Below are 17435 nucleotides of genomic sequence, written 5' to 3' on the forward strand. Positions count from 1 at the left end.
GTCCTCGGCTGGACTCCAAGTGTGGGGTCAACCCCTTCTTTGCCCATCAGGATACACCCTGCTCCCTGGGGTCTCTGGGAGTTCCACAGGGGGGTTGGTCCCTATGGAGAAGTGTCCCCCTGCCAGGCTGCTTGTCCATGGCAGTGGCGAGGTGGCCCCTGAGGCAAGGGTGGGTCAGCAGCCAGGCTTCCCTCACGTGGGTCACCTGACCCAAACCAGGAGGACCCCAAAGCAATATGGACAGCCTCAAAGTGCATCAAAGTGGGATGTTGGATGGTGATTCATGTACCCGCTGGCAATCTCTGCTCAGGGGCCAGCCCTGATGCAGCGGTGACGGCCACACTGCCAGCTTTGCAAAGAGAAGGAGGAGGGGGCTGTGAAAAGGGGACCATGCAGACAGCTCAGCCCACGACTGCCCAGAGCTGGTGACAGAGGCTTGGGCATGTCCCTGTGCCAGGAGCAGCCCGGGAGTCCTCACCCCTCTCCTCTCTCCACAGGCTGCTGGCGCCGGGCTACACCGAGACACACTACACCACGGACGGGCGGCCGGTGACGGTGGCTCCCAACCACACGGTGGGTGCTGGGGAGGGGGTGTGTGTGGGGGGGCAGGCCTAGCTCATCTCCATTTTTCGGGGTGCCTTGTCCAGAACCCCAGCAGGATGGGGTGTGGTGTTTTCGCTGGCAGCATCCCCGGCGCCTGTCGCGGGAGGAATGCGGCAGCACGCGGCTCCTGTATCTCTTGGCCGCGGTACAACACCTCAGGAAATAAACACGAGCAGCGCCGGGCTCGGGCAGCTCTCCCTCTCCCCGGCGTCACCCCACCGGCCATTTGTCACCCTTCCAGCCTGCCGAGCCCGGCGAGGGGCTTGGCCGTGTCCTGGGCTGAACCACCAGCGCCAGCAGCCCCTGGGCTCCGTCTGTCCGTCCAGCCCCTGGGCTCTGTCCATCCCGTCTGTCCGTCCCACTCACCAGGCTGGGAAGTGCAGAACGGGTGGTTTTTTGGGCTGAGAGTGTGGGGTTTGTCACTGCCCAGCCCTGCGTGTGGTGTCTAACTGAGGTCTCTGTTGTCTCTCTCCCAGGACCACTGCCACTACCATGGGCATGTCCAGGGCTACGGGGGCTCCTGGGTTGTCCTCAGCACCTGCTCAGGAGTACGGTACGGAGACGTGTGGGTCAGGGGCTTGTGGGGCTGACAAAGAGGGGAAAGGACCTGGCTGTTGCCTGCACCAGTGTTCCTACAAGCCCCCTTCTAGGTGCTTCATGGGGCTGGTTTTCCATGGCTCCCCTTCTCCCATTCTTCATGGGGGTGGGCAGGGGGGTGAGAGGCCGTTTTTCTGGCAGCATGAGCTGCCTTCAAGGAAATCTGTCTCTGGAGGAGGCACGATCCTGCACCCTGCAGCAGGTACCTGCGAGCTGAGCTTTGCAACCACTGGCTGCTGTCCTGTGTCTGTGTGGTCTGGCTGGCACCGAGGGTTCAGTGCTAAGGATGTATTGGCCTGTACTGACAGAGACACCATCTCTTGTCTCTGCCCTCACCCCGGGTATGGACCAAGCTGAGGTGCAGTGAGTTTGTGGGGTCTCAGCGAGGGCTGGGGGAGCTGGAACCATTGGGGGCTGCTCTCCATTGCCAGGGGCCTGATAGTGCTGAGCAGCAACACGAGCTACTACCTGAAACCCCTGGGGACCCCTGGGCCGGGCCACCACATCATCCACCGAGCAGAGCACTTGCCCATCCAAGCTGGGACCTGCGGCCACGGTGACGGTTTTGGGAGCACCATTGCTGACATCGCTCGGCTCTTCCAGCCAGTGCACGACCGGGTAAATCCCTCCTGGAGTCCTGGGCTCATGCAGGGGCAGAGGGAGGGGAGTGAGGCTGTCTGCACCCCTGCTAAATAGCCTGCAGCTTGTGCAGAGTGCCCATCAGCCTGGCATCTGGGCAGGGTAGGACATCTGCCCTGGATGGGCAGCTTACCTGGTTTGAGTTTGGGCAGCAGAGCTTGAAGGGAGGATGCATGGGGTGGGTACCGGTGCTGGGTCATAGAGAGTGGGACATGATATGAGGTGATGTTGGGTGACTGTAGCCACTCAGGTTTTCTTTGTTGCCTCATGCCTCAGTTTCCCCTCCTGAGAGTTCTGTGGTGTCAGGGAAGCCTGAGATGCCCAGAGTGGTGGGCTGGCCACTTCTTTGTTCCTCTGAGCCTTGCTGTCTGTCTTGCAGGCAAAGAGAGATGCCTGGAGGACCATGAAGTACATGGAGCTCTTCATCGTTGCTGATCACACACTGGTGAGCAGAAACCTGGTCCCTTTATGAAAATCCAGGACCCTTCTCTGTCTCCCTCCCTGCTCTTCCTCTGGTGACCCTTCCCCATCCCCATCTCTCTGCAGTACAGGAACCAGAACCACAACCTGGGCCACACCAAGCAGCGCATCGTGGAGATCGCAAACTACGTGGACAAGGTAATGGCTGGTGAGAGGGACCTGCTGGTCCCTTGCCACTACCCTCATTGTTCCTGATGCTTGTGAAAGCAGCTGAGCCCGGTGCCAGCCTGGCAGTATCCTTCAGAGACTGTCCCCATGTCACCATGGCTGGGACTGTAGGTGGCAGATGTGAGCATGTAGTGGAAAGTGCTTTGCCACCCACTGGCTGTGAGGGTGCCCTGGGGCCATCTTCACTGACCAATGGGGATCAATGCTGGCATCCTCCACAAGAGCAGGGACGTACTTAGGTGTTGTCCAGCTGCCACCCTGGCTGGCTTCTGTGCCTATAGAGCTCATGCTTGCAGGTGGATTTGGGACAAATGTGTCCCTGAGTCACCCAGCTGGAGGGAAAGCTGGAGACCCTCCAGATGCAAAGCTGTGGCAGGAGGATGTACAGGGAATGCTAGTCCCCATCCCCTCCATCTCTGTCCTCTCCCTGCAGTTTTACAGGTCTCTGAATATCAAGGTGGCCCTGATCGGCCTGGAGGTGTGGACAGAGCGGGACCAGTGCGAAGTCACCAGCGATGCCAATGCCACACTCTGGTCCTTCCTGCAGTGGAAGAAGGCGCTGAAGTCACGCAAGAAGCATGACAACGCCCAGCTGCTGACGTGAGCACCCAAATGCACCCCGACATGTTGGGGCAGGGGGGCTCCCAGGGTCTCCAGACCACCCCATGTCTGCTAACTGCCCCTTGGTTTTCCTTCCTGGGCAGAGGGAAGACGTTCAGGGGGACGACCATCGGCATGGCCCCGCTGGAGGGGATGTGCAGCGCGGATAACTCCGGAGGTGTCAGTGTGGTAAGATGGTCCCTGCTGCGCCTCCCAGGCTAGGGGACCCCACTGCCACCCTTTCTTGCTGGGCTTGGTAGACCAGCCATCTGGGGTTGGTCCTGGGGTGCAGCCTTAGGGCAAACGATAATGCTGATTAGCCCCTGACCCCTCTCAGATGCTGGTCAAGTACTAAGGAGGTTGAGGAAGACCTGCTTTAAAGGTCTCCCACCCCATGTACACCCCCCACCTTGCAGGTGACTCTTCTCCTCCTGATGAGGTGATGGTGACCCTGGTGACTTGTGGTCTCTAGGCAGGGTGGTGGTTGGGGGCACTGGGGTTTCTGGTTTTTGGGATGTGCTTCCAAGGCCCCAGGTTTCCAGCGGATGGCTCCCACCAAAATGCTTCCCAACAGGTCCATGTGGGACTTTCAGGAGACCAAACCCTATTTCTGCCATAAATCTTCCTCTGTCCCTTCCATGGGATGCAGATACAATCCCAGGGATGTTGTGGTCCCTCCATCACCCCAGCCCCAGCCCCTTCTGTGGGATCAGCACTCTCCATCTCTCCTGGCTGCTGTGCTGATGCATCCCCTGTCCTTTTGCAGGACCACTCAGAGCAGCCCATTGGAGCAGCTGCCACCATGGCCCATGAAATTGGCCACAACTTTGGCATGAGCCACGACAGCACAGGCTGCTGCGTGGAGGCTACCCCGGAGCAAGGTGGCTGTGTCATGGCAGCAGCCACTGGGTAAGTGGCAGTATGGATGGGATGCAGCCTCTAAGACCCCCCAGCAGGTTGTGGATGCTGTTTGTAGCTGGGTGGGCTGGGTAGTGGGGAAGGGGTCCTATCCCTGGTTGCCCTCATCCCTATTTGCCCCGCACATCCCAATTCGCTGGAGCAGGTACATCCCTGGGAGCAGGCAGGGCTGGTGGTCTCTGAGGGGTAGCAGGGGGGTAGCAGCTCCATCCTGAAAGAGCTAAGGATGGAAGAGAAGGGGTGTTATCTGCTGGACACATGATGGGAATCCAAGGCATTTGCCTGTGCTAACCCACACCTCAGCATGGTGAAATTAATCTTCATTGTGAAGTTGGAAGGCCAGGGGGTGCCCAGTCCCCATCCGTGCCAGTGGGGACTCACAGCACTGCAGAGCTGCAGTGGGGTGAGATCACACACCCTTCACCCCAACCCACTAAATTTGGTTGTGGGATGCTGTCTGGCATCCCGCCAGGGTTGGTTTTCCTATGCTTTCACTCTTCAGTTCAGTTCAGCCCACAGCCACATGAAACTCAGCCAGTTAGTTCCACTTCCCTTCCTAAAGTCCTTCTGCTGGGTTTTCCAACCATACAGTGATCTCAGGCTGCCCTGCACTGTGGAAAGGCAGCTCTTCAGTCCCTGTTATTTGAACACACCCACTCTTCCCACCACTAAAACCGTGGTGTGGTGCCAGGGTGTCCCCAGTTTGTGTTCCCCTGGCTCTCGGGGCTGTCCCACTGCTGTGCTGACCCCATGGGGTTTAGTCTCTGCCTAGGCAGTAGGGAGGAGTGCTGCCTTCCCAAGGCAAGGCAGTTGTGCACTCGTTTGTTTAATTATCCTATTAATTAGTGAGCCTTCCCCACCTACTGAAGCTGCATGCACTGGTGCAAAACAGCAGCAGATGCTGTAGCTCAGCCGTGCCCCTGCTGACCCCCCCAGGCAAAACTCCTCCAGCTGACATCTCCCTCTGATTTTTTCCCTTACTTTTGCTGAAGTATCTTTCCCCTCCATGGGCAGGGAACGTATCTTTGGCTGTCTTCAGCCTGTCCCTGTTTGCACATTTGTGTGCTGGCTTATGGGTGTACTTACTTGATCACCTCCCTGTAATTTACTTGGTCTTACACTTTGCCCACAGCTCCAGAGATATCCCTCAGGCTTCAGAACTGCTTTTAGCAGAAGCCACCTGTGACGTCTCAGAAATGGGATCTTCTAATATGAAATAAACCATTTTTATTTCTTTTTTTGTAGTAGGAGGAACTGAAATCAGCACTGAAATGCAGAGCTGACACCCAGCTCTGTGGCTTTGCTTCCTCCCTAATGTCATGCAAAACCCCCTGCAAACTTACACAAAACTAGAGAAGAACCATGGCCCCAAACAGGTTTTTCCTGTCAGTGGTAGCAGGCACAGTCACTGCAGATGTAGAGACTGGCCTTGTGGTCAGGATGGGTATGTGGTGTCTCAGGTGCACAGGGCTGACAACAGCAGCATTGAGCTGGCAGAGCCTGCAAGCGTGGATGTTCCCTGAGCTCTGAGGTTCAGACCATGTGGTTTCCAGGCTCCATGAGGTTTCCTGTTGATGGTCTGGGGGTGGTGTATAGTAGCTCTGCTTGTCCACCCCATCCCATACTGGAAAGTATTTAGATTTACTGTGGTGTCCCCTGGTTGTCAATCTGATGCTCAGCCGTGCAGGTTGGGGTGGGGGATGTTCATGGTCTGGATGCATCTGACTGATGGTGGCTTCTGCTTTTGGAAGGGTTTGTGCCACTTCGCCCCTGTCCTTATTTCCCAGCTCTGACTGTGGTTTTCCACCTTCTCCTGGTCCCGATCGCCCCGGTTCCCATCCCTCCCCATCTGTCCCCTGCGCAGACACCCCTTCCCTCGAGTGTTCAGCTCCTGCAGCAAGAGGCAGCTGGAGAACTACTTCCAGAAGGGAGGTGGCATGTGTCTCTTCAACCTGCCTGACACCAAGGACCTGGTGGTGGGACGGAAATGTGGCAATGGCTTTCTGGAAGAAGGAGAAGACTGTGACTGTGGGGAGGTAGAGGTACGGTGCTGGGTGCTGCAGCTCTTTCCTGCAAGGAGCTTTTGTAGCTCAGCTCAGCTGCTGGGTGGTGGGATGTGGACCACGTGGAGAAAGGGTATTTCTGAGGGAAAGGGGTTTGCTGCTCAAGGCAGGGACTCCATCACAAGGGCTCTTCACAGTCCCACCTTTCCTAAATCCATCTAACTTAGTCCTGGATTTCTTCTTGACTTTGCCCTGGAGTGCTCAGGTCTTCTGCACCCCTCCACCCCATACCTCACTTTACCTCACCAGTAAAAAGTGAGAAGAGCAGTGCTCTGTTGATTGGAGGAGGGGCTGGGGGGGGAGCAACCGAGGAGGGGTGGACTCACTGACCTTGGTGGTGCCTTCTCCCCACACAGGAGTGCACCAACCCCTGCTGCAATGCACACAACTGCACGCTGAAGGCGGGGGCCCAGTGTGCCCACGGCGACTGCTGCCAGAACTGCAAGGTAAGCCCCCCACCCTGATGCCTACTTGCCTACCCCTGGGCTATGCAGGGGGATACAGCCCCCACCCCCCTCCTCCCAGGACTGACATGTCCCTGAGGTCAGCCCCCTTACCAGATGCCAAATGAGGAGGGTTATGTGTAAACTCGTGCCTGCAGAGGGGAGTCTCTGCTGGCTGCACTGTGGCTGGGCTCCAGTGCAGGAATTTGGCTTGACACCCCCACATAGCCCCACAGGGGATGTTACAGATGCTTTATTGCCCCAAGCTGTACTGGGAGGCAGCAGTGATCCTGGCTTGGCCCCTTTGCTGCTGTTCAGTGCTGACGTTTCTCTCTCCTCCTGTGGCAGCTGAAGGTGGCTGGGACAATCTGTAGGGAGGCAGCAGGATCCTGTGACCTTCCTGAATACTGCACAGGGGCCTCACCCTACTGCCCAGCCAACGTGTACCTGCTGGATGGCTCATCCTGTGCCTACGGCGAGGCTTACTGCAGCAACGGCATGTGCATGACCCACCACCAGCAGTGCATCCAGCTCTGGGGACCGGGTGAGTCCCACCAGCCCCAGCCCTGTCTCCTTGCCACCCCTCTCCAGAGCAGGAGCCACATCAGGTCTCAGCGCTGTGCCTGTAGGAGAGGTGCCTGTGCCCCCTTCCCATGGGTTTGTAGGGGTTGTACTGTCCCCATCCAGGGTTGAGGTCAATATCTGTGGGGCTGGCATGGAGGGATGGAGGTTCTCAGCGCTCACAGGGACCTGGTCATTTGCTGTCCTCTGTCTGCTTGCTGGCTATGGTGCCCATGTACACCCACCCTACCCTGGGCAGAGCAGATGGGTCCCTGTTTGCACAGTGGTGCTGCTACCCCAAGGACCTGGCATCTGCAGTAGCAGCTCTCTGGGAGACTTTTCCATGGTGTTTTCTCCATGAGCATCCAGTTCCTGCTCCCAGATTTGGTATTTCTCCTTGCTGGCTGCTTTCTCCATCCCATGCTGGAACTTTCCTCCTCCCGGCAGGCGCCTGGCCGGCCCCAGATGCCTGTTTCCAGGATGTGAACATGGCTGGCAACACCTATGGCAACTGTGGCAAAGACAGCCAAGGGCACTATGTGAAATGTGAGAAGAGGTAGGTGCAGTGCTGACACCCACGGGTGCCCCATCTCCTCCTCCCACACCCACTTCCCCACCTCCTTTTGCCCACCCCTGTGAAGGGACTGGAAGGGTCCTACCCCAGCGCTGAGGGAGCCACCAGGTCCTTCCTGGGATCAGTCCTCATCACTGCTTGGAGACTGTACCACAGTGGATCACCTCTCAGACCAGCCTGAAGGGAAAAGCAAAGGCAGCATCTGCAGGAGATGCTATTTAGAGAGCATGTGCTTTCCAGTATCCCCAGTTATACCCATATATACTTAGAAGGTCCCTCCCTGCCTGTTCCCTCCACTCCCTCTACACTGTCCATGTTTTACCCAAGCCCTGTCTGAACCTGTCCCATCACAACATGACACGGCCATAAATTCAGAGGGAGGTGAGGCAGCAGGAATCAGGGCAGAGGGTGATGGGGCAGGAGGGGTGAGGTGACTGTTTCCTACATCTCCTGCTCTCACCTGCTCCTAGGGATGCTATGTGTGGCAAGATCCAGTGCCAGAGCTCAGCCAAGAAGCCCCAGGGGACCAACACCGTCTCCATCGACACAACCATCCGCTTCAATGGGCGGGAGGTGAAGTGCCGAGGCACCTACATGTACACGGCAAAGGATGATGAGGAAGACCTCTCTGACCCTGGGCTGGTGATGACAGGGACAAAGTGTGGAGATGGGATGGTGAGTACCTCTCCCTGGGGTTGGGATGTCCTCCAGGAGATCAGCTCATTGGCTCTCGTAGACTTTGGCTCTTCTCTGCATTGCAGCTGGGCCATGGGATGTGGTTCACCCCACACTTGGCAGTTGCCTCAGTGACATCTCGACCAGGGTATTTCTGGACATCACCAGGTCCTTGTGTATAGGCCACCAAATTCTTCTCTTTGGCCTCCATGCTTTACTGATTTAATGCATAGTGGAGCAACCCCAGCAAGAATTGCATGCTGCAGCATGTTGATGGATGAGGCTTTCTCCTATAAGTAAACTGTTCCCCAGGGGAAGGCTGTGTTAGGAATCACGACGACAGATCCAAACAGATGCTGCTAACTGAACATTAGGGTTTTTTACAGCCCCCAGATCTCTAAGTGCTTTACAGAGGGTCAGTTCAGTTGAGAAAGGGCAGAAGCCTGGTTGACAACATGGTAGCAGGGCTGCATGCCAGAAGAGCTGGCTGGGGAGATACAGCCTTTGCTGTTTGGCATTTTAACTGTAAAAAATTTCAACCCAGTTTTGGATGGAAGGCCAGAATGTCAACAATTTTCATGAGAAAGGATGGCTGGTTTTGAAATCCAGTGTTGTTTTTTTTGGCTGGTGCCTACCTTTTAGGACCAGATGGCAAATGCCTTCTCCAGGAGCTGCCAGATGGGTTGTCAGAGGAGGGGAGGGGGAGTGGTGGTGACTTGTCTTTGATGAGCTGTGCTGGATGGGGGTAATGGCAGAGGTTTCCTGGGCTGTGCTGAGAATTGGAGTGAATTGCCTTGACCTGGAACTGTACAGTTTAACTGACCTTCATTTTCCAACGGACAACATCCTTCCAGAGGACTCCCCTCTGTGAAGCCAGAAGATCACTGTCTCCCCTCTCTCAGGCTTTCCCTAACTTCAGCTTCTTGGCTCTCTCTCAGGTTTGCAAAGATCGCCGGTGCCAGAATGCCTCCCTTTTTGAGCTGGAAAAGTGCGTTTCCCGGTGCAACAGCCATGGGGTGAGTTCTTGGCTGTGACCTACAGCAAGCTTCTGAGATGAGCACAGATACTTCAGCAAAGCCAAGTGGCTCCCACAGGGATGACCCCTGCAATACAGTGGGCATCTGCTTTTCCTAACTCTCTCGTGCTCTCAGAACATCAAGGGGAAGATGTTTAATGAATTTCCAGCCTAACACAAAGTATTAAGGGCACCAGGCTTGTCGAGTCGAGCGGCGTCAGAGCTGAGAGTGGAAGATACTTTAAGGTCCTTAAGTCTTCTGCAGAGAGCAGGGGAATGAAAGTATAAGCAAGAAGAAATGCTGTTGAACTCACAGATTTGAGTGCAACACAGGCATGGACCTGGGAGTCCTGGTAGACGACAGGGTTGCCATGAGCCAGCAGTGTGCCCTGGGGGCTGAGAGAGCCAATGGGATCCTGGGGTGCATCAGGAGGAGTGTGGCCAGCAGGTCACAGGAGGTGATCCTCCCCCTCTACTCTGCCCTGGTCAGGCCCCACCTGGAGTGTTGTGTCCAGTTCTGGGCTCTCTGGGATAAAAAAGACAGGGATCTCCTGGAGAGAGTCCAGAGGAGGCTACGGAGATGATGAAGGGCCTGGAGCATCTCCCCTGTGAGGAAAGGCTGAGTGAACTGGGGCTGTTCTGCCTAGAGGAAAGAAGCCTAAGGGGGGACCTTATTAATGTTTATAAATATCTGAAGGATGGGATGCAGGGGGAATCAGCCAGCCCCTTTTCAGTGCTCTATGGGGAAAGGACAAGGGGCAATGGCTGCAAGTTGGAGCACAGGAAGTTCCACACCAACAGGGGAAGAACTTTTCCCCAGTGAGGGTGAGGGAGCCCTGGGACAGGCTGCCCAGGGGGTGTGGAGTCTCCATCTCTGGAGAGATTCCAGCCCCGTCTGGACGCTGCCCTGTGCAATATGAGCTGGGGAGCTGCTTTGGCAGGGGGGTTGGACCCCATGAGCTCTGGAGGTCCCTTCCAACCCCTGTGATTCTGTGATTCTGTGATCTGAGTGCTGTTCCAGGGGTGAATGTTGGCAGGGGTTAAGCTCCTTCATCCCCAATGTACAGACCATCATTTCCATGCATCCCTTGTGGTCTCCCAACTCTCCTCTCTCTGCAGGTCTGCAACAGCAACAAGAACTGCCACTGCGATGCCGGCTGGGCTCCCCCCTACTGCGAGAAGCCAGGCTTGGGCGGCAGCGTGGACAGTGGACCGGTGCAGCGTGACAGTGAGTCCTGACTTCTTGTCTGGTGCCTCGTGACTGGAGCGGTGCCACAAGAGGGGAGACGGGGAGATAAAGCTGCTGACAGCTCTGCTCCCAGGTGTTCTCGGTCAGGTCTGTTCAGGCAGACCGTGCCCAGCTCTGGTTGCTTGGTGACCATCTGTTTTCAGCAGAGGCCACCAGATGCTACTGCTGCCTTTTTGGATGTGTGGTCATCAATGATGTCTCTAGCCTAGGTGCCTGGGCAGATGGGACTGATGTTCCCATCAAGTAAAGCTGGAGGTTGCTGGCTCTCCCAGCTCCACACTCATCTTTGTGCTTTCCTTTCCAGATTATGAAGCCATCTTAATAACCCTTCTACTCATCTTCCTGCTCTTCCTCCCGCTGCTGGTGATGAGTATCTACTTTTGTTACCGGCGGGAGAACTCGCTCCTGAACAAATTTATAAAGGAGATGAGGAGGAGGAGCCAGGAGACATATAGGTGGGTGATGTGTGCTAAATGCCTCCTCTCTTGAGGATCCAGTGAGATTCTGAAACCTTGTTTCCTTGTTACTAGCAGCATCCAGCCTGGTAGGGGCTGTTGTAGAGGAGCTGGTGGTGCACAAGGTCTGTTTCAAACTGCTATGAGACTTGGTTGAGATGTGAAGAGCCCTCTCCTGAACAATCTGAGGCTCTCAGCTCTCCCATGAGCAGAGGACAGGAACAATCAGTTGAACAGGACAACCCCAGAGATGATGAAGGCAGTCTGGTACCAAGGAGCTTTCTTGACATCTACTCTTAGGAGGTGGCTGGAAGGACTCTAAAGTTGCACTGAGTTTAGATATTATTTCCCCTCCCAGTACAGATACAGGCACACACATTCCCCTGCAGTAATTTGAGAAAAAAATCCAGAACCAGCCAACCTCCTTCATTACCCTCAGTATCTCAAGACAGATTTGTCATCCCTGCTCACCCAGCACTGCAAGACTGTCTGTTAACAAACTGTTGACAGAGACAGGATCTTGCTGACACACAGCATTTTGGGAGGCAACTGTTGCAAAAATGGGTGCTTTATTTTTGCCATCTGTGACTTCTGTTTGTGATTCTGGGCAGAAACAAGACCTTCAGTCGGAAGTCAACCGATGGCCATTCCAAAGCTGCGTTCACCTTGCGGAACGTTTCCACCTCCAGCCACACTAATAAAGTAAGTAATAATTAACTAATAAAGGAAATAATAATTAAGCACTTTCCAGGTTTGTTTTCACCCCTTGGGACTTTTGGGTGATCACATCTCCCTCTAGCAATTGGGCAAGCAACGGGTTTTCTGTGCTGGTTTTGTACTGTGTCAGCCCTTGGTCATAGTACATGTCCCTCCTAAAAGTGAGTGTGTTGAGCTCTGCCTGCTCAAAAAGACCCCAGTGATTGCCAGAAGCCTCTGCTGGGAAATTGCCCATCCATGGCAAAACTTAGCAGGGGCTTTGCAATGCCCAAATTTTGTCCTGGGTCTCTGGGGAAGCAGATGCTTCTGGTTGCATCAGCCCTGGTGACCTTAGGGTGAGTGAGCCCGGGGTTGAATTTTTGGTAGAAAGTGATGGTCTTTTTGAGCATGGCCACAGTGGCTGAGACTGAGGCAGAAGGGATTATGTCTGCCACCTCTGTAAATCAGTCTGGTGGAAATGTGGTATGGATTCACCAGAGCTGGCCCTGGTCCAGATCTCCTGAGCCCAGCACCTTTCTCAGCCACGTGTGTGAGGAGCGAGGAGCAAATGTGTTCCAATTTTAGGTGGGATGGTAAAAGTGCTGGTCCAAGAGAGTGGAATAAATGCCCAGTGCTTCTCCTGTGACTCCCTAGGGCCCAACCCCTGAGGGGGACATCAGCTTTTTAGCCCTCAGGAAAATGGACCAAAGGATTTTCTCCATACTTCTGCTTTTCTGCTCCCTGCAGGCAACACAGGCTACATTCCCCCACAAACCCAGCCCTCACCAGCCCGGCTCTCAGCCTGTCAACGTTGTCCACCCTCTTCGCCCGGCTCCCCACTCCATCCCTCCACGCCCAAGAGACCCCAAGCCTGCCAGGCCACCTCCACCACTCAGCAAATCACCCATGGTCCCCACCAAAACGGTCGTCTCCCAGGCTAAGCTGCCGCCTCCCAAGAAACCTCTTCCCTGCAGCCCAGTGAGGACCCCACAGGTGAGCTTTGCTGGTTGGCTCTGCTTTCCTTTCAGACTCATCAAAATTCCATGGGTTTTGCATGACTGTGGCTCTTTTGAGTTGGGCTCTATTAAGGAGCTGTCATAACATCCTAAGAGATTTATCTGTTGCAATACTGAGGAAGACTCCTTAGATAAAGATAATATTTTAAGGTAGTTTGGGTGTTGTTATATGCTTTGAAGCATCTCAGCTCTGCAGCAGGGGCAGAAGTTTGTAGGAGGTCATTGGATGCTGCTCTAAGGGTGTCTTCTCTCTCCATCCACATTGTGATCTCAGATCGCCCCAAAGCACCAGCCTCCCCGTCGACCTCTGCCTGGAAGTCCTATTCTGGCCAAAGAGCTGCCTCCTGCACATGGACAGACCCTGCTGGTCATGGTCCCTCCTACCAACTTCAAGGCATCGGGTAAAAATGCCATAAGCCACCCTACGAGGCCATTAAAGTAAGTTGAGAGATGAGTTGAGCTACTTCCCACCACTGCTGCGGTTCCTTCAGGTGAACATAGTTGGGGGTTCTTACAGGTCATATCTGGGTCCCAAATACCACTTTGGTGTGCTCTGGTCTACCCCTCATGGTGTCTTCACTGTGACCTGGGTTTCCCCTCCTCCCAGTTATGGCTGATGTACACAGGTCAGGCCACTGAGGAGCAGGAGGAATGCCAAGTGGACAGAGGACTTTGAAGCTACTAAATTGGGGGTAACCGGCCTCTAGGGCAATGGGAACCTTTGATACAGGACATCTTGGGGCAGCAGAGACAGGTAGAAAGGAAATCAGAGTGTCCCAAGTCCTGCTACCTGTAGGCAACAACAAAAGCATTTGTCCAGATGGGGACCCTATATACATAAAGAGCCCTGTGCCCATGCTCCCTCTTGCATGGTGCAGGAGAAAAGCCTGCTCACCTGACCTGTGGGATACTGGGATCTGCAGCCATGCCTCCACCTGGAAGGGTTTGGCCAGTGCTGACCAAGGTTGGGACTTTAGGGCTTACAGGGTCCTGATGGGTTATGGGAGATGCTGTCATTTGGGGATGCTTATGGCCCCCGTCCTAGAACACGGAGAAGGCTGTTGGTGAGCTGCTGGTGGGTAGTGGGGTGAAGGCATGTACATTGATGATCTGTCCTTTTTCCTCCCTACAGACTGATGCCACCTCAAAGGTGAGTCACAAACACTGTGCAGGGCTGGAGGGTGGTGGTCTTTGCTGCTTGTGGGGCATGGCCTTTGGTTAAGCACGAGGCTGGGACCCAAGGGACTGGGGATTAAATGTACCCCTTCCCAGAGGCTTTTAGATGAGCAGGACATAAACCCTCTGCATACCCAAAGAGTAGCAGGGCTTGGGCACCAGTGTCCAAGGAAATGGAGGACACAGGTTTTCCAGTTTGGAACTGGGAGATTCAGTCCAAATCTTTTGCAATCTTTCTACTACTCTCAGCTCCTTCTGTGTTGCTAAACCATCTGGCAGTAGGTCAGTGGAGCCTCAGGGGATCACACCTGCATCCGCTTCTTCTAGACAGGCTTGTGGGCTGTATCCAGCCATGGAGAGAAGGCACCATTCTGGATTGAACTTGGTGCTCATCCCCACATAGTCTGCTTTGCTAATTACTGCTTTGACCCTCTTGGGCCATTTTAGGTTCCTGTGTTTTTGTAGTTGCCACCACAAGGAGGCTGAATATGTCCCAAAATTTCTCAGTGTAACTCAATCCCTATAGCTCATCTCTTCTCGTGGATGAGACAAGCCTTTCTGTGGTCTTGAAAGAGACAGATTTGGCACATCCCAGTAGACAAACTTTGCTCACTTCCACAACAGCATGGTTTTGTCCTGGCTGCCCTCCAGGAGCAATGCCTGCCCATCTTCTCCTGAAATGATCCCTATGTCAGTGTTGACTGTCGGGGACAGACTTGTGCCAGGGAGCAGGATGTGTCTGTGTCCCAGTCCTGATTCATTACTTGACACCACCAATGTGCTAAGAGAGGGACAGGAACTGATGTGTTTCCTGGATGGATGAAGTGAAAGATTTAGTGAATTTCCAGTTCCATACTGGGTTGGTTGATTTGGTGATGTCCCTTTGTAGTGCACAAGAAGTAGCTGGGTAGCTTGGTAGTGCTTTGGGAAGCCAAGAGTAGTAAACCCTTGGGGAACAAGCTGGAGGGCTCCCAGTTCTCACTGGTGCTTACTGCCTGGTGCCACCACGTACTTTGGTGGGCTCTGCATACACTGAAGGAAAACACCTCAAAGTGTTTCATACAATTTATGGTTGTGTTTTTGAGAGAGGATGTGGGTGATCATGACAGTCCCAGAGTCCCTCTGGTCTCAGGGACAACAACTAGTCTGTCATCCCCAAGCTGTGGAAGGATGGTTGTGGTGGAGGTGGTGGATGCTTGGTCTCAGCGCTTGAATGAGTTTTCTCCTCTTTCTTCTCACTCTAGGCCAGTCCCAGCCATCAAAATCCAATCAACCTCCTCCCCCTTGAAGAAGTGACAAACCAAGGACACCTTAAGCCCATCCTTCCTGAGCTGGCTCTCCTCATTTGCACTGCTGCTGGCCACAGGGGTCTTATATTATTTCTCTCTAGTTTTATTTGTCTTTTGATACCAGAGGACTATTTTTATAAGACAGAATATGTATTCAGCAAAAAAAAAACTGTAGTGGTGGGGGACAGAAGGGGAAATTGGTACCATGACATAACGAAGGGTTGTGGTGGGCTGGCAGTGGGGTTACCATGATGGGGGCTCTACCACAGCTCCTGGCATCGCTTCCTGGTCAGTTTATCCCCCAGCTTTAGTTTCTTCTTGACATTGCACATGGGCTGGGATGGGGTGTCCTGGGGTCAAGTGAACATCCAACACTTATGAAAGATGCTGACAACAGTGTCAGTGGAAGTCGTGTAATATCCTTCTAGCTACCTCCTCCTTCTCCTCCAGGCCTGGTGAGACCCCCCCCACCACTCACTGCCACCAGAGTTCAATGCTGGGCATTGTCTCCGGGGAGACATTTGCCATCCAAGAAAAGTGGTTTCCAGTTTGGACTGTGCCATACAGTGCTGGGACATTTTCCTGAAGGATTCAAGACCACAGGTTCCTCCTTGCCTCCTGCCTGATTGCACAAGGAAAAACCAGTGACAATCCTGGGGTTGTACGTGGAAGGAGAACCTGTCTGGGAACTGGTTTAAAGTCTGAAGTGCTGGTGGCAACTGGTTACCAAGGTTGGAGGGGCTCAGGAGCCCTCCATAAACATTGCATGTTCCCTGCTCATGGGGCAAGCCCAGCAGTGGCTCTGTGAGCTGCTAACACTCTGCTGTCCAAAGGGGGAAGGAGCCACAAGCCGGGAAGAAGAGCAGAAACACCTCCTGCCTGTGTCACTGGCTTGCCCAAAGGCCTTGGCAGAGCCGTTGCATTTCTCTGTGCCTCAGTTCCCCTGTCTGTAAAATGGGGGTTAATACCTACCTCACAGGAGTGGTGTGAGGTTTGACAAACTGGTGTCTTGAAGGGGCTTTACAGTCCTCACATGAACGGTGCTGATGACCTGCACAGTGTTATACCGTGCTACTTTCCTATGACTTGACATGCAGCTCTGTCAGGGTCTGAAATGAGAACAAAAGCTTTGTACCATCCCTTGGCTCCTCTGGCTCCTTTCTTGCTGAGAAGTGCCCTTATCCTTTAGGCACAAAGGACTCTGGGTCTCCTACCACAAACATATCCCTGGAGCCCCTTCTGTTAGCCCTTAAACCTGGGATTGTTTCGTTCAGCTGTGTGTGACATGTCAGCTACCCTGGGGTAGATCCCATCTGACCTAGGACAAACCTTTTTGAGATGTGCCCAGCACAATACACAAAATACAAGAGGCTGTTCACAATGTAGGCTTGGGGCAACCCTCAGGAAATGGTTCTGGTGTTTTATTATTCCCAGTGCTATGAAACAGGCTCTTGCAGGTTATGGTTAAGGCCACCCTAACCAAAGCTGTCCTTGCTCTCTTCTGATCAGGTTTCGTTTTTGAAGTCTTTGTTCATGCACATGGATCTTCCCTGAAGCATTTCTGGTGCCTCCACATCTTTCTTGGTTGGTGGATGTAGGATGTAGTGTCTCCTTTTACCCTGGTAACAAGTCACAGAATCAGAGATCGTTAAGGTTCAAAGGGACCTCTTGAGATGATCCTCAGGTGCCCTACAGAGGACAGGATAAATGAACTGGCCCTGAACACTTCCCAGGGTGATGAAGTGGTTGGAAAAACTTCTCGATGAGTTGGACCATTTAGTTTAATGGCAAAGTGAGGCAGCATCCCTGGGCTTGGATTCTTGCCCATTAATGTCACCTACCTGGCCATCACACTTCCCTTCATCTCCTGTTGCCAGTGGAGAGAGATGGCTCTCTATCTCCACCCACCCCAAATTCACAGGCAGTGCAGAACCAGGACATGCACATTTGGAAGCTAAATTCAAGCTATTGAGGTTGGAAAGGAATTGATAGAACTGCCAATTTCTGGTCTTGGGGATCCTGCTAGGCTGTGCTGGTCTAGGGCTCTGCTCAGCAGCAAAGTAGGTAGGCAATAATGATGTTTTTGCACTTCTCAAAGACCCTGTCTCTGCCTGGGAGGTGTCCTCAGATGCACCAGCAGACGTTTATTGAGGCAGGCTGGTTGCCCCATGATGCAGAATGGCCCATCACATCCCTTTTCCCTAGGCAAGAGCAGCAA

General features: G+C 54.0%; 1 protein-coding gene across 1 annotated transcript in view; it reads left to right on the forward strand.

Moving 5' to 3' along the window:
• Nucleotides 1-15594, forward strand: part of ADAM33 (ADAM metallopeptidase domain 33) — a gene marked incomplete at its 5' end in the record, with an annotated part of 28144 nt that extends 12550 nt beyond the window's left edge. The window contains 21 exons of the mRNA XM_084263455.1: nt 498-573; nt 1080-1156; nt 1632-1818; nt 2219-2284; nt 2386-2457; nt 2921-3087; nt 3192-3276; nt 3854-3996; nt 5870-6047; nt 6425-6514; nt 6860-7055; nt 7520-7628; nt 8117-8321; nt 9260-9337; nt 10456-10564; nt 10890-11040; nt 11652-11742; nt 12484-12729; nt 13027-13190; nt 13885-13902; nt 15173-15594. Of these exons, the coding sequence (XP_084119581.1) occupies nt 498-573; nt 1080-1156; nt 1632-1818; nt 2219-2284; nt 2386-2457; nt 2921-3087; nt 3192-3276; nt 3854-3996; nt 5870-6047; nt 6425-6514; nt 6860-7055; nt 7520-7628; nt 8117-8321; nt 9260-9337; nt 10456-10564; nt 10890-11040; nt 11652-11742; nt 12484-12729; nt 13027-13190; nt 13885-13902; nt 15173-15224 (2560 nt within the window). The 3' untranslated portion in view covers nt 15225-15594. The remainder of the gene's footprint in view (nt 1-497; nt 574-1079; nt 1157-1631; nt 1819-2218; nt 2285-2385; nt 2458-2920; nt 3088-3191; nt 3277-3853; nt 3997-5869; nt 6048-6424; nt 6515-6859; nt 7056-7519; nt 7629-8116; nt 8322-9259; nt 9338-10455; nt 10565-10889; nt 11041-11651; nt 11743-12483; nt 12730-13026; nt 13191-13884; nt 13903-15172) is intronic.
• Nucleotides 15595-17435: the final 1841 nt, after the last annotated feature.

Source organism: Gallinula chloropus (genome assembly GCF_964237585.1).
Source record: "Gallinula chloropus genome assembly, chromosome: 4".
In the NCBI taxonomy this organism is placed as follows: Eukaryota; Metazoa; Chordata; class Aves; order Gruiformes; family Rallidae; genus Gallinula; species Gallinula chloropus.